We start from the raw sequence: 12866 nt of genomic DNA, 5'->3' as shown, positions 1-12866 counted from the left end.
TATTTTTATCACTTTTACAGTGCAAATGTTTGTAATCAAAAATAATATAAAGTGAGCACTGTACACTTTGTAGTCTGTGTTGTAACTGAAAGCAATATATTTGAAAATATAGAAAAAATGTAAAAATCAATAAATTTCAATTGGTATTCTATTGTTTAGAAGTATTAAAACCGAGATTAATTTTTTTGAGTTAATCTTGTGAGTTAACTGTGATTAATCGACAGCCCTATTTTAAAATACAAGATTTTTCAAGTTTATACTGTATAAAGTCTGTATTCTCATAGGCTGTTTCTCTCTCAAAGATGACTTTTGACCACTAGTATAAGGAGACGTTCTGGGAGTCATTATGAAGCTGCATTAACTTTTGTTTTTTAAGGATCAGTTTCTCTGCCTATTGTCACAATTCCTTTAGCAAGAACCAAATAATTGTGGTAAAGTCTGATTGTGGCACACTCTGATGTGAGGAGGTTGAGAATAGAAATTTTAGTTAAGTCCACTGTTACTAATTGATTTGGCTATTGACCAGGCAGTTTTCCTATGTCATTCTTCTGGAGTAGCACAGAAAACTTTCAATTCCTGCCAGGATAAATTACAGGTTGGTGGTAGTCTTTTCGGGGGAAGTCATCCTTGCTGGAGATTTTATGCAGTAAAGCAGCTACCAATAGCTAAGCCACCTGCAAAAAGCACCATCTGGCAAGAGAATGCTACACATGGTTGTTTGGACATGAAGCCATCCACCCCATGTTCTGCTTTTGGGAAACACAAGTTTCTAAACTGACAGAAAAATTAAGCGAAGAGTAAACTTATAGCTGCTACTTCTCCTATAGAATTATATGCTTCCAAGCTTTTAAAGTTTTAAAAATTTTCCATGACTACTTTGGAAGTATCAGCTGATGGATTACAACCAACTGTTCCTTAGAGTACGTTATACAAAAACTTCAGATGCTCCTTGTTCACCTGTTGCATGGAGAAACTGTACTCCTATCATGTGGACTAAGAGAAAATGTACTCCGTATTATCAATTAAGAGAAATTGCTGCCTTTTAACCTAGAAAACAGAAGTATTGCTTCATGTGAATACCTAAATACCTTAATCTACCAGGAAGCTGCAGATTAAGAATATGGATGACTTTTCAGTTGTGAATGTCTCTGGATCTTGACATATAATGATGAAACTGAATTTTAGATTGGCAGAAATGGTTAACTTCATGTTGAAGATTTAGTGTTTTTCTGTAGTCATGCCTGCCAGATAAAGGTTGAATCATTATAGTTTTAACTGGTGCTGTCTTGTATTCTAACTCTTAGACGTGCACATGAACGACCTCCTCCACATCCTCACAGAATGCATCCCAACTATGGTCATGGGCACCATATCCATGTGCCTCAGACAATGTCCTCACATCCTCGACAAGCTCCAGAGAGGTCTGCCTGGTCAGTACTCTTAATTCCTCGTTAGTGTCATATGACTTGGTAGGTGCCCATTTATCGGCATTTGCTATATGTCCTTTCATCCTGAGAATACATTGATAATGTTTTGATTTAATTTAACAAACTGCCAAGTGCATGTGCAGGCTAAAATGTGTTAAGATGGCTCTCTCTATAAAGTGCCATTTTTTTTTCTACTAGCTAATTTAAACATTTCCAGTTTACTTTTACAAATGCCAGCAAATATCTACCATTTTTTAAAAATGCTTATACAGTTGAACTGTTTTGGTACCAGTTATTGCAAATAAAAGGAGTTCAAAACTCTTGTGTATTGGCAAAAAGGAATTTATACAAAATATTTTTTGAAGTTAAAAGTTCAGACCTTTTGAACTGTAAGCTAATTTACCTTTCCTCTTATCTGTGACTGAATTTTTATTTAAATTTTTGCATCTGATATGTAGTAAAACAGTAGATTTTAATTGAACTTTTACTTCTGAGCTTGGTCTACTCATAAACTACTAAACCTGTAACTTCGTAATTGGTTTTTCTGTTGTGGTGTTAAAATGAATTTCCACTCCTAGTAACCTGTGGTTTACAGTGGTTAGATAGCTCTGGAAATTCTAGAACTTTACTACCTTGATCTAAGATAATATCTCAGATCCATTGGGCAACTTCCTGTAACCACAGTGATTAATGGAATGGTGAACTGCAGAGGACTTATTGTATGAAAACGCAGGATTCCAAATCAGTAATAGAGTAGTTGTGCATAACACATGATTTCTAAGTTAAGTCTGTACTGGTATTTGTTGTTGTTTTTATTTTTACTGATTTTTTTTTGTATTTAATTTTTAAACCAGTTGCTAAATCACAAACACATTGGTTCAAATAATGATGGGATTACAGAACTGATTAAATGGAAAATATTTATTTTAAAGTAATTAATCTTTTATTTAAAATGTCCTTTGTGTATGTTTTAGAAGCTATGATATAAATTTCCAAAACAGTAGAGATGTAGCTAGAGGGCAAAAAGTAACTAGACTAAAATGTTTAATTTTGCTTATGTTACAGGGAACTGGGAATTGAAGCCGGAGTGGCTGCAGCTACATATCCGCCAGGCCCATTGCACCCTCATTTGGCACACTACCATGCACCTCCTCGACTTCATCACTTACAGATAGGGGCTCTTCCTTTAATGGTAAGGAGATAATTTGTGGAAACTCATATGGTAGTTAATCATTACCTATGAATTCTTGAAGAATTTATCCTCTTTTGTACAAGGTTTGTTACATTTTAATTGGATATGTATAGAATTTTACAAATAATAGTGATTCAACTGAACAAATGAAGAAAAATCTATTCCATTGATTTATGTATTGATACTAAATGGGAAGCTAGAACAGACTTGCATTAATTGAATAAAATACATTTAGGACAATAACATTTCTAACTTCAGCCTTGTAAATGGAAGACATCTGAATGAAATTGTCTCTTGCATAATAATGCATTGACCCTCTGCATCTGATGTAAAAGTTCAGATCTTACTGTAACTGGTGTCACAGTGCTTAACTTTCTAAGCAGCATGTGAGAATTAGTATTGATGCTTATCTTATAGTTTATCTTGCAGCACAGTAGGAGTTAAATCTTAGTTCTTCTTCGAATAGTGTCCCTATGGGCACTCCACTGCTCTGCTAATTGGAGAACTTTGGTAGCAATCCATCACACCTGCACATGCACTGCTCTCCACCTGCCACGAGGCTATTTTCTTTGCTTCATTTACATTTTATTTTGGTCGTTGCCTTAAAAAAAAAGTCTTCTGTAGACCCCTGGGGGGAGGGGGAGACAGTTCTGGATAAGGGTATGCCCAGCTCGCAGGACTTCATCAGTGACTGGGATAGATTCTTTGCAACTGAGACACTTTTTGGACTTGTGCCCGCAACTGAAGCCCAGATCTAGGAAGGAGAGAGAACTGAGGCTTATGGAGTCAGCCCTTCAGCCTCTGAAGTCCCGATGGGAGCCCTCGCTGTGTCCGCCCACTTCAAAGGGGGATGAGCTCAGAGACATGCCTGCCACTCAGGTAAGGCCTCTAAGAAAAGGTCTGTGAGTTCCCATAGTAAGCCCCGATTGAGCTGAAAATGATCCCTGGCTCGTCCAGTATCATTGGTACCAGTGGCACTGAAGTCATCTAAATTTGGTACCCAGGGCACACATGGTATCGAACCAAGAGGGCAGGTCGGAATGCCTAAAGATCCAGTGAGCACAAACAAAGAAGCATCGGTACCGCAGGGGTGTGAGAAACAAAGAAGATCCACCCCAGGGAAGACTGTTGGTACGGTCGTCAACATTGTAACCGCCAATGATACGCCAGGCACCAACAGAGCTTGCTATCAGGTCTGTGTTTCCAACAATGTCAGTACAAGCCTCTTGGCACCGACAGGTTCCACCAGTAGCGATGCCCTCTGCACCAACAGATTTCCGGTGCACAATGAATTTTTTGGTGTCTGACACCAGTTTCTTCTCTGCTCAGTACTGCTGCCCTGGTATCAAGTTCACCCAGAGCCCTTGGCTCACCAATGACCTCCTGCCTTGCACCACCCTTTTTGTCGTCAGAGTCAGAAATTGACCAAGAGGACCTAGCTTCTCAATGCTCTTCTCGCCCACCGTATGGAGCCCAGTTTCACTATGGACACTGGGCATACCAACCCTCTGACGCACAGCCTCCCTAGTTTGGGCAACTGTGGTACCAACCACCGGTCTCCTTACCATCATTGTGGCTGTACTGGCAGGTCCAAAAGTAACAGGCCTCTATCGTTACTAGTATGGCCTATCAGCAGCCAAGGAAGTACCCTCCTTCAGCCGCTGTCTCGAGGGCCTCAATTCCCCGACCAGGGAAGGGAGGAACCAGAGGCCAAAGTTGAGAGGAAGTCACTTCTTCAGTCCCTTTCTTGTCATCGTCACCAGATGAGACAGTGATGCTCCTTCTGCCATCGATGGAGGCCGACTTTAAACTGTTCCAGGACTGGGCACAGAGGGTGGCAGAGGCACTCCAGATACCTTTACAGGAGGTGTCTGAGTCATATCATCATCTGGTGGACATTCTACATTCCTCCACCTCCTCCAGAGTGGCCCCCCCATTAATGAGGATCTACTGGACCCTGTCGACACCATATGGCAGATCCCCATGTCCATCCTACCAACTTGTAAGAGGGCGGAAAAGAAATACTATGTGCCAGAAAGGACACGGAATTCCTGTTCTCGCACCTGACTCCCAATTCGATCATTGTGGACACAGTTAACTCTAAATGTCACCAACACCACTTTAAGTCCACCACTTATGACCGGGACCGGAAGCACCTGGACTTGTTTGGCAGGAAGGCCTCCTCGTCAGCTACCCTTCAATTCAGAGTGGTGAACGATCAAGCCTTGTGGGCTAAATATGAGTATCGGAACTATGTGAAGTTTAGTTCTTTTATTGAACAGCTCCCCTATTCTCACAAGGACCAATTTAAAACCTTAATTGATGAAGGCCAGCTGGTGGCAAAAAGTTTCTCCAGTCTGCACTTGATACAGCTGACACAGTGGCACATTCTGTTTAGACTGCCGTTGTGATGAGATGGGCCTCGTGGTTTCATCTCTTTGGCTTCCCCCAGGAGATCCAAACAACGGTGGAGGACCTCCCCTTTGAGGAGACAAAATTATTTGCTGAACAGACTGATGCCTCCCTCCACACATTAAAAGGTTCAAGGGCCACTCTTCGATCCCTCAGGAGCTATACACCTGTGTACCAAAGAAAAAGTACAGCCTTCAGCCACCATTCAAGTCTTGCTTACAATATTCATCTCAGTTATCCACCTTAATATACACAGAGATCATATGAATCTGAGGAAGAAGTTCAGGTTCTCCAGACGAAAGATGTCAGGATCTCAGCAAACTGTTTCTCAGTCCTCTACCTTGGAGAGACAGTTTTGAAGCGTTGGTTGAGGTGCTGTAGAGCACTCATGCTAGAAAACCCCACCCATTCCTTCAGAGATCGTCTCATCCTGTTCCACAGCACTTGGGAATGGATAACCTCCAACAAATGGGTGTTGGAGATCATCTGAGATGAACACTGCATCCATTTGTCCACCCTCCCCCTTTCCCCATCCTCTTCAGGGATCCTTTTCACAATGCCTGCTAAACAGGAGATTAACCACCTCTTCAGCATAGGATCCATAGAGCCAGTGCCCATACATCTAAGGAGCAGAGGCTTCTACTCTTCTTACTTCCTGAAGAAAAAAGGGGGTTGGAGACCCATACTGGACCTCAGAATGCTCAACAAGTTTATCAAGGCTGAGAAGTTCAAGATGGTCATGTTATCTACGATCATTCCAGCATTAGAAAAAGGAGACTGGTTCTCAGCCCTGGACCGCCAAGATGCTTATTTTTCACATCTTGATTGTAACTGAGCCACAGACATTACCTCAGGTTCACGCTAGGCCAAGACCACTACCATATGGAGTACTCCCTTTTGGCTGCTCATCGGCCCCCAGAGTTTTCTCCAAGGTCCTCTTGGTATTAGCGGTCCACTTATACTCTCAAGACGACATGATTTATCCTTACCTGGATGACTACCTTCTCATAGGAGCCAACCGTGAATCCATTCGGGCGGAAGTGCTCTTCCCACACCAAACATTTCTCAGTCTCTCCTCATTGATAGAGACAGTACAATCCAGCCCCCAAATTTTGGCTAAACATTGCCTCCACCTCTTGGGGAACACAGCTTTGGGCACATCAGTTATTGCTTATGCAGACTATACACGAGATGCCTCCAGGCATGTTTGGTTTGATTTATAGGCCGAACAGAGACAACATAAATGACTATTGATGCCTACCAGGGTCAGGCAATTCTTGGACTGGTGGAAGGACCCAGTAAATGTCTATTTGTTCAATCCTGTTTGTTCAGTCTTCCCCATCTCTACTCATGACCACCGATGCATCCCTAAGAGATGGGGTGTGCATCTCAATGGTCGCACAATACAGGGCAAATATCTGCAGCCAAACCATGCCTCCACATCAACCTGCTCAAACTCGGAGCGATCAGAAACGGGTGCACTCATTTTCTCCAGCTGATCAAAGACATGCACGTACGGGTCATGATTAACAATATGCTCTCCATGTGTTACATAAACGATCAGGGAGGCCCCAGGTCTTATTCCCTGTTTGTAGAAACAACAAAACTGTGGAACTGGTGCATCTCCCACAATATCTTAATATCAGCGGCATACTTATCAGGAATATACAGCATGACGGCGGACAGTCTCAGCTGCAAATTCCCACACAATCACTAACGGGAGATAGATTTGATGGTACTCCATGACATTCTGACAATATGGGACATCTATAGTAGACCTATTCATTACCACAACAAGAAATGTCCATAGTACTGCTCCTTGGGAGACGCCCTCCTCCTTCAGTGGGACAGGACCTTCTTTATGCCTTTCCCCCATTCCCTCTAAGATTGAAAGTCCTGTTGAAAGTGAAAAGAGAGAGCAAACATCATACCTGGCTCAGAGAGACGTGGTACCCTTATCTGTCACAGCTGCCACTGTGTCCACCAGTGACTCTTCCAATCACTCCTTACCTTCTATCCCAGAATGAGAGATGCATTCTCCATCCCAATCTGTGGATTCTGTGTCTCAAAGTCTGGCTCCTTCATGGTTCCAGCACATAGAGACATCTTGCTCTGAGGAGGTACAGGAGGTGTTATTGCACAGTAGGAGAGGAACTACTTGCCATACCTATCTACAAAAATGGAAGGGAATCCAGATCCGGTTCCAGCCCAAAGGTGTCATCCCTATTACATCCATCCTACTGGTGATCCTGTTGACTCTCAAGAATTCAGGACTCTCTCAGTTCACTGAAGGTTCATCTAGCACCGCTTTCAATCTTCCATTAGCATGTAGAAGGATACTCAATCTTCTCCCACCTGACTACAACGAGGTTTCGCTAAGGCATAGCAAACTTCTTCCCACAACCCAGACTTCCTATGCCTCAATAGGATTTCAACCTAGTATTAAAAGGTCTGACTAGGCCATTTGTTCCTTAACTCACCTTTTTATGAAGAAGGCGTTCCTCATCGCCAGCACCTCTGCCAGAAGGATTGAGGAAATAGCGACTCTGATGGCGCATCCCCCTTTCACTGTGTTCTTCCATGACGAGGTCATATTTAGACCAAATCCAAAGTTCACTCCCAAGGTGACTTCTCCATTTCACATAAATCAACTTATTTAGCCTCCAGACTTTTATCTGAAATCTTATCTATTCCTCTCATACACTCGACATGAGGAGAGCCGTGGCCATCTATTTGGAGGACAAGAGCCTTCAGAAAGTCTCCAAGAGTCTTCCTCTCCATTGTAGATAGGTCAAAAGGTACAGTGATTTTTAGCTCAGAGGTTCTCTGAGTCTCGGACTGTAGTAATCTGTTACCATTTGTGTAACACAAAACCCCCATCTTCAGTATGCATGCATTCTGCGAAGTCAGTCTCCTCATTCATTGCCTTCTCCAAGGGTATCCCTATATCAAAAATCTGCAGAGCAGCTACCTGGACTTCTGCACACACCTTTGCAGAACACTATGCCATCCTGGGGGATTCTGTTGCAGATCCCAAATTCAGTGCCACAGTACTATCATCCATATCAGATTCTACTTTGAAGTCCCAACCTCCAGTGGTGGGCACTGCCTGGGAGTCGCCTACAGTCGCCTACCCATAGGGACACTACTCCAAGAAGTTGTTACTCACCTTGTGCAATAACGATGGTTCTTTGAGATGTGCGTCCATATGGGTGCTCCACGACCTACCCACCTCCTCTGTACTTCGGAGTTATAATAGTTAACTCTGCAGTAGAGAAGGAATTGAGGAGGGATTGCCTGTGCATGCTGGTTAGCCTTGTGGCAGGCGGGGAGCAGCGCATGCATGGGCAGGACAGATTGCTACCAAAGTTCTCCGATCAGCAGCGCATGGACACAGACACAGCTACAGGGGAGCACCCATAGGGGGATACCTCTCAAAGAACTATTGTTACTGCGTAAGGTCAGTAACTTCTTCATTTGGCTACACAATATTTCAAGATAATTTTGGGTGTCAAGTGAACCATTTCTTGTGAAAGGGCATCATTAAAATGTAGATACAGCGCATAATTTCTGTTGCACAAGAACAGTGGCATGAAGAGATAAAAATATTGAAGTTGGAGCATAAATTTGCCTTGTTTTGCTAAATTAAAACATCTGTTTACTTATTGATTTGATTTTTTTTATCATGTAAAAGTGGGTATCCTAGGCACCCTTGCTGTAAATCACTAGGGGTGAGTAGAGAACTTCCAAATTTTTGGAATAATAGTTCTTCCCTTTTATAACGTTCTTATGTTGCTTAAGGCTTTGCTAATTAACTACCATGGTAAAATCTTCCAGTACTTCGATGACATTTCAAGATTCCTATTGCATTAATGCTCAGTTAGCATACTGTGAGGTGAACCAGTTACTTGTTGGAATGTATGAAAGTAATAGACGGCTAGCTCTGTCAATAGTGCAACCTAATTTTTTGAGTGGTATGTATAATTCCATATTTTAATATGGTCAGCAATGCACTGGTTACTGCACAGTCTATTCAAGTGTGTGTGTGTGTGTGTGTGTGTGTGTGTGTGTGTGTGTGTGTGTAAAATATATATATAATTTATTGATTTTGTTTTAAATCTGTGTTGAATGGGCCATTTATACTGGGGTGGCCATTTTTAGTGATCCTGCGAGCTGCATATGACAGTCTTCAGAAGTTCAAGAGCCGGAGCGTGCCTGACAGGGCTTGGGGCTTCAGCCTTGCAGCAGGGTGGTGTGGGGGTAAGGGTTTCAGTCCTGCTCCTGCTGAAGCCCAAAGCCCTGGTAGCACACCTCACAGGGCTGAAGTCCCAAGACCCCACTCCCGGCAAAGTGGAAGCCCTTAACCCCACCAGTGTGCTGCAAGGCAGAAGCCCTGAGCTCCTCCCCCCCCCCCCCCGTTTCCCCCCCCCGGTCTGATAGGCAGAGAATTGGGAGCCGGGGGGCTCTGTGAGCTCCACTTTAACTGTAAAAGAGATGCATGCAGCTCACAAGCCACGTTTGGCCACTCCTGATCTATATGTATCCTAATTGTCATATGATTTTTAAATGAGGTTAATGATCTTCAATAGGACAAAACAATTATATTTTCTTCCTCCTTTTTTTATACCAGATCGTAACATACATGAATAACTTCAGTTACTTTCAGTGCATAGATTCCTAATGCAGATGTCTGCTGTAATAGTCCCGTAACCTATACAGGCATCAAAGGGAATGAGATTCATGTTCTTTATGCATCTTTGTTTCATCTTATTTTTAAAAATAAGAACACTAAGATTCTACAGGAAACAGCAGAAATTATGATTACGGAATCAAACTGTTCTTTGCTCAAACATGCAATGGCCCTGCTAAAATAAAGTACTTAATTTGTAATATGTAAATAAAAGCAGGCTCAGGAATGTATTGATATGGGAATGACTAGCATGTAGCATGAAGAAAAGAGGATGAGAGAGAGAAGCTGTGGGAGTAGATTTTTAAAACTGTATTTTAGCTCCCTGTTTATGTAGTTTGTTCATAATATGTTTTAAGATTGAACTTTCACATGCACTAAACCTCACTGCATGGCAATGGGCTAGAAGGCCACTGATCATTCCCTTGGACTCCAGCCTTGATGGAAACTATCAAGTTGCTTTTGGAATTCTGCTGCTCTTGAAAGATATTGCTGTTTTCCCTCATCAGTCAGGAGCTGCCAACATAATCACTTAATGTTATGCTACAGTAGGTGACACCCTGGTGTGAATAGATAATAGAGCTGGTTGATTTTCACAAAAAGAACTGCCTCAAAGTATAAAATTTATTTTTGGCCTGAAATCAACTTTTTGTTTCTCCTTAAAGGATTGCGAATATAGATTCCCTACGTGTGGTATGTAGGTATGCTCTATATGGAAAGCAGAAACTCTGTCTAAAAGCAGTCTCTGTTGGGACCACATGCATGCTTGCTAGTGGATTTGAACATTCAGACTTGAGGATATATGCACTGTGGCCTTGACCCCACCCAGTTTCTGATAATGTACTGTGATAAAGAACCTCAAAGTTTGGGTCTTCTGTATTTACCTTGAGGAGCTTTTTACCTGTTTTGTTTAGTGGTAAGACTGTTGATAAGACTGCCTCCAGTGGTACAACTCGTTCTGAGTAGTACCTGCAGTCCTGGTTAGTTCCACACCAGCTGTTAGGCCCTGATGGCATTGAAACAGTCAGGATTTGAATATATGCCTCTTGGAAGACAGCTTGTCTCTGTACATCTTGGTCAAGTGTCTTTGACAGGGACCTTCCCTACCTTCCCTGGGTCTGCTCTATTTGTATGCACTTACATGCAAATTAAGGAAAGGCTGAGAACCAGTTGAAGAATTTTCTATTATAATTGGCCTTACATATTCAGTTTCTCATGTTCCCAGTCCAAGCACCTGCTTGACACACTCTATTTTGAAGTTCCTAAGGCAGAAGTGCAGAGCAGCTTTGAGATGCCAATATGACTGAAGGCTGGCTTCAGAAGCCTTGAGAAATGTACATTCCTCTCCACCTCATACCCCTAACTTCAGACTCTCCAGATTTGAGTAATAGGAGACACCATGGATCTATCTGGTCATTTACTGATAGAGAGGGATATAAGGTCATTTTAGGCTATGTCTATACTACACAGCTTTTAGAGACAGGGCTGTGTTGCGAAAGCCATGCTGCTAAAAGTCGTGCAGTGTAGCCACTGTTCATTGGCTCTCCTGCCGATAAAATACTTCTACCCCAACGAGTGGCATTTGCGTTGTCGGCAGAAGAGTGCTCCTGTCAACAACACTCTGTTCACACTGGCACTTGTCATGGCAAAACTTTTGTCTTCCAGGTTTTGGGGTTTTTTTAACTCTTCTGAAGGACAAAAGTTTTGTTGTTCAATTGCCAGTGTAGACATAGCCTTAGTGACTACTGATGCTCTGTTTAGAGTAGCAGCCATGTTAGTCTGTATCCGCAAAAAGAACAGGAGTACTTGTGGCACCTTAGAGACGAACAAATTCATTTGAGCATGAGCTTTCGTGCTTAGACAGACCCCGACCTGAAGCAAATACTCACCAGCAACCACGCAACAAAAACACGAACCCAGGAACCTATCCTTGCAACTGTGTCCACATATTTATTCAGGGGACACCATCATAGGGCCTAATCACATCAGCCACCCTATCAGAGGCTCCTTCACCTGCACATCTACCAATGTGATATATGCCATCATGTGCGAGCAATGCTCCTCTGCCATGTACATTGGCCAAACTGGACAGTCTCTACGTAAAAGAATAAATGGACACAAATCAGACGTCAAGAATTTAAACATTCAAAAACCAATTGGAGAACACTTCAGTCTCTTTGGTCACTCAATTACAGACCTAAAAGTTGCAATTCTTCAACAAAAAAACTTCAAAAACAAACTCCAAAGAGAGCATGCTGAATTGGAATTAATTTGCAAACTGGATACAATTAACTTAGGTTTGTATAGAGACTGGGAGTGGATGTGTCATTCCACAAAGGAAAAATATTTGCCCATGTTTATTTTTCCCCCCTACTGTTCCTCACACGTTCTTGTCAACTTCTGGAAATGGCCCCTCTTGATTATCACTACAAAAGGGTTTTTGTATTGTTTTTTTTTTCCTCTCTCCTGCTGGTTATAGCTCACCTAAACTGATCACTCTCGTTATAGTGTGTATGGTAACACCCATTGTTTCATGTTCTCTGTGTATATAAAATCTTCCTACTATATTTTCCACTGCATTCCACCGATTGAAGTGGGCTGTAGCCCACGAAAACTTATGCTCAAATAAATTTGTTAGTCTCTAAGATGCCACAAGTACTCCAGTTCTTGATGCTCTGTTTAGCCCCTGCCAGCAGCAGCAGTTCTTGGCAGATTCTGCTCTCTCCTATTACACCTATTTTTCTGATTCTTCCTCTTTGTTGAATCGCATTGGAACTAGCACTATCTCTTGGGGTTCATCTGCTTGTAAGATAGGAGACCTGGATTCAGGGTTTGGACTCATCACCATCCCAGATGGTGCAAAGATGCCCTTTCCAGGGCTCTTTGATCTATAAGGCTTTGCAGAGGCTCTCCTCATAAGAGATGGAAGAACATATCTGCTGGTAGAGGGGTAGGCAATGTAGCAGCTCAAGTTCTAGAACAGTGGTTCTCAAACTTTTTTTTCTGCAGAACACTTGAAAATTGCCAAGGGTCTTGGCAGACCACTTAATGATCTTTCCAAATGTTGTTTGTATGATTAGCTAACTATTGTAAAGCACTTTGGATAAAAGCGCTATATAAAAAATACATAAGTTTTTTGTTCTATAAA

The 12866-nt window shown here is 42.3% G+C and overlaps 1 protein-coding gene across 12 annotated transcripts in view; it reads left to right on the top strand.

Annotated features, from left to right (window-relative positions):
* Positions 1-12866, top strand: part of RNF111 (ring finger protein 111) — a 90502-nt gene that overhangs the window by 54996 nt on the left and 22640 nt on the right. For all 12 annotated transcript variants that reach the window (XM_043493347.1, XM_038418538.2, XM_043493346.1 and 9 more), the window contains 2 exons: positions 1305-1430; positions 2493-2619. In XM_043493347.1, the coding sequence (XP_043349282.1) occupies positions 1305-1430; positions 2493-2619 (253 nt within the window). The remainder of the gene's footprint in view (positions 1-1304; positions 1431-2492; positions 2620-12866) is intronic.

Source organism: Dermochelys coriacea, chromosome 10 (genome assembly GCF_009764565.3).
Source record: "Dermochelys coriacea isolate rDerCor1 chromosome 10, rDerCor1.pri.v4, whole genome shotgun sequence".
NCBI lineage: Eukaryota > Metazoa > Chordata > Testudines > Dermochelyidae > Dermochelys > Dermochelys coriacea.
This window is presented reverse-complemented; position numbering and strand designations above follow the sequence as displayed.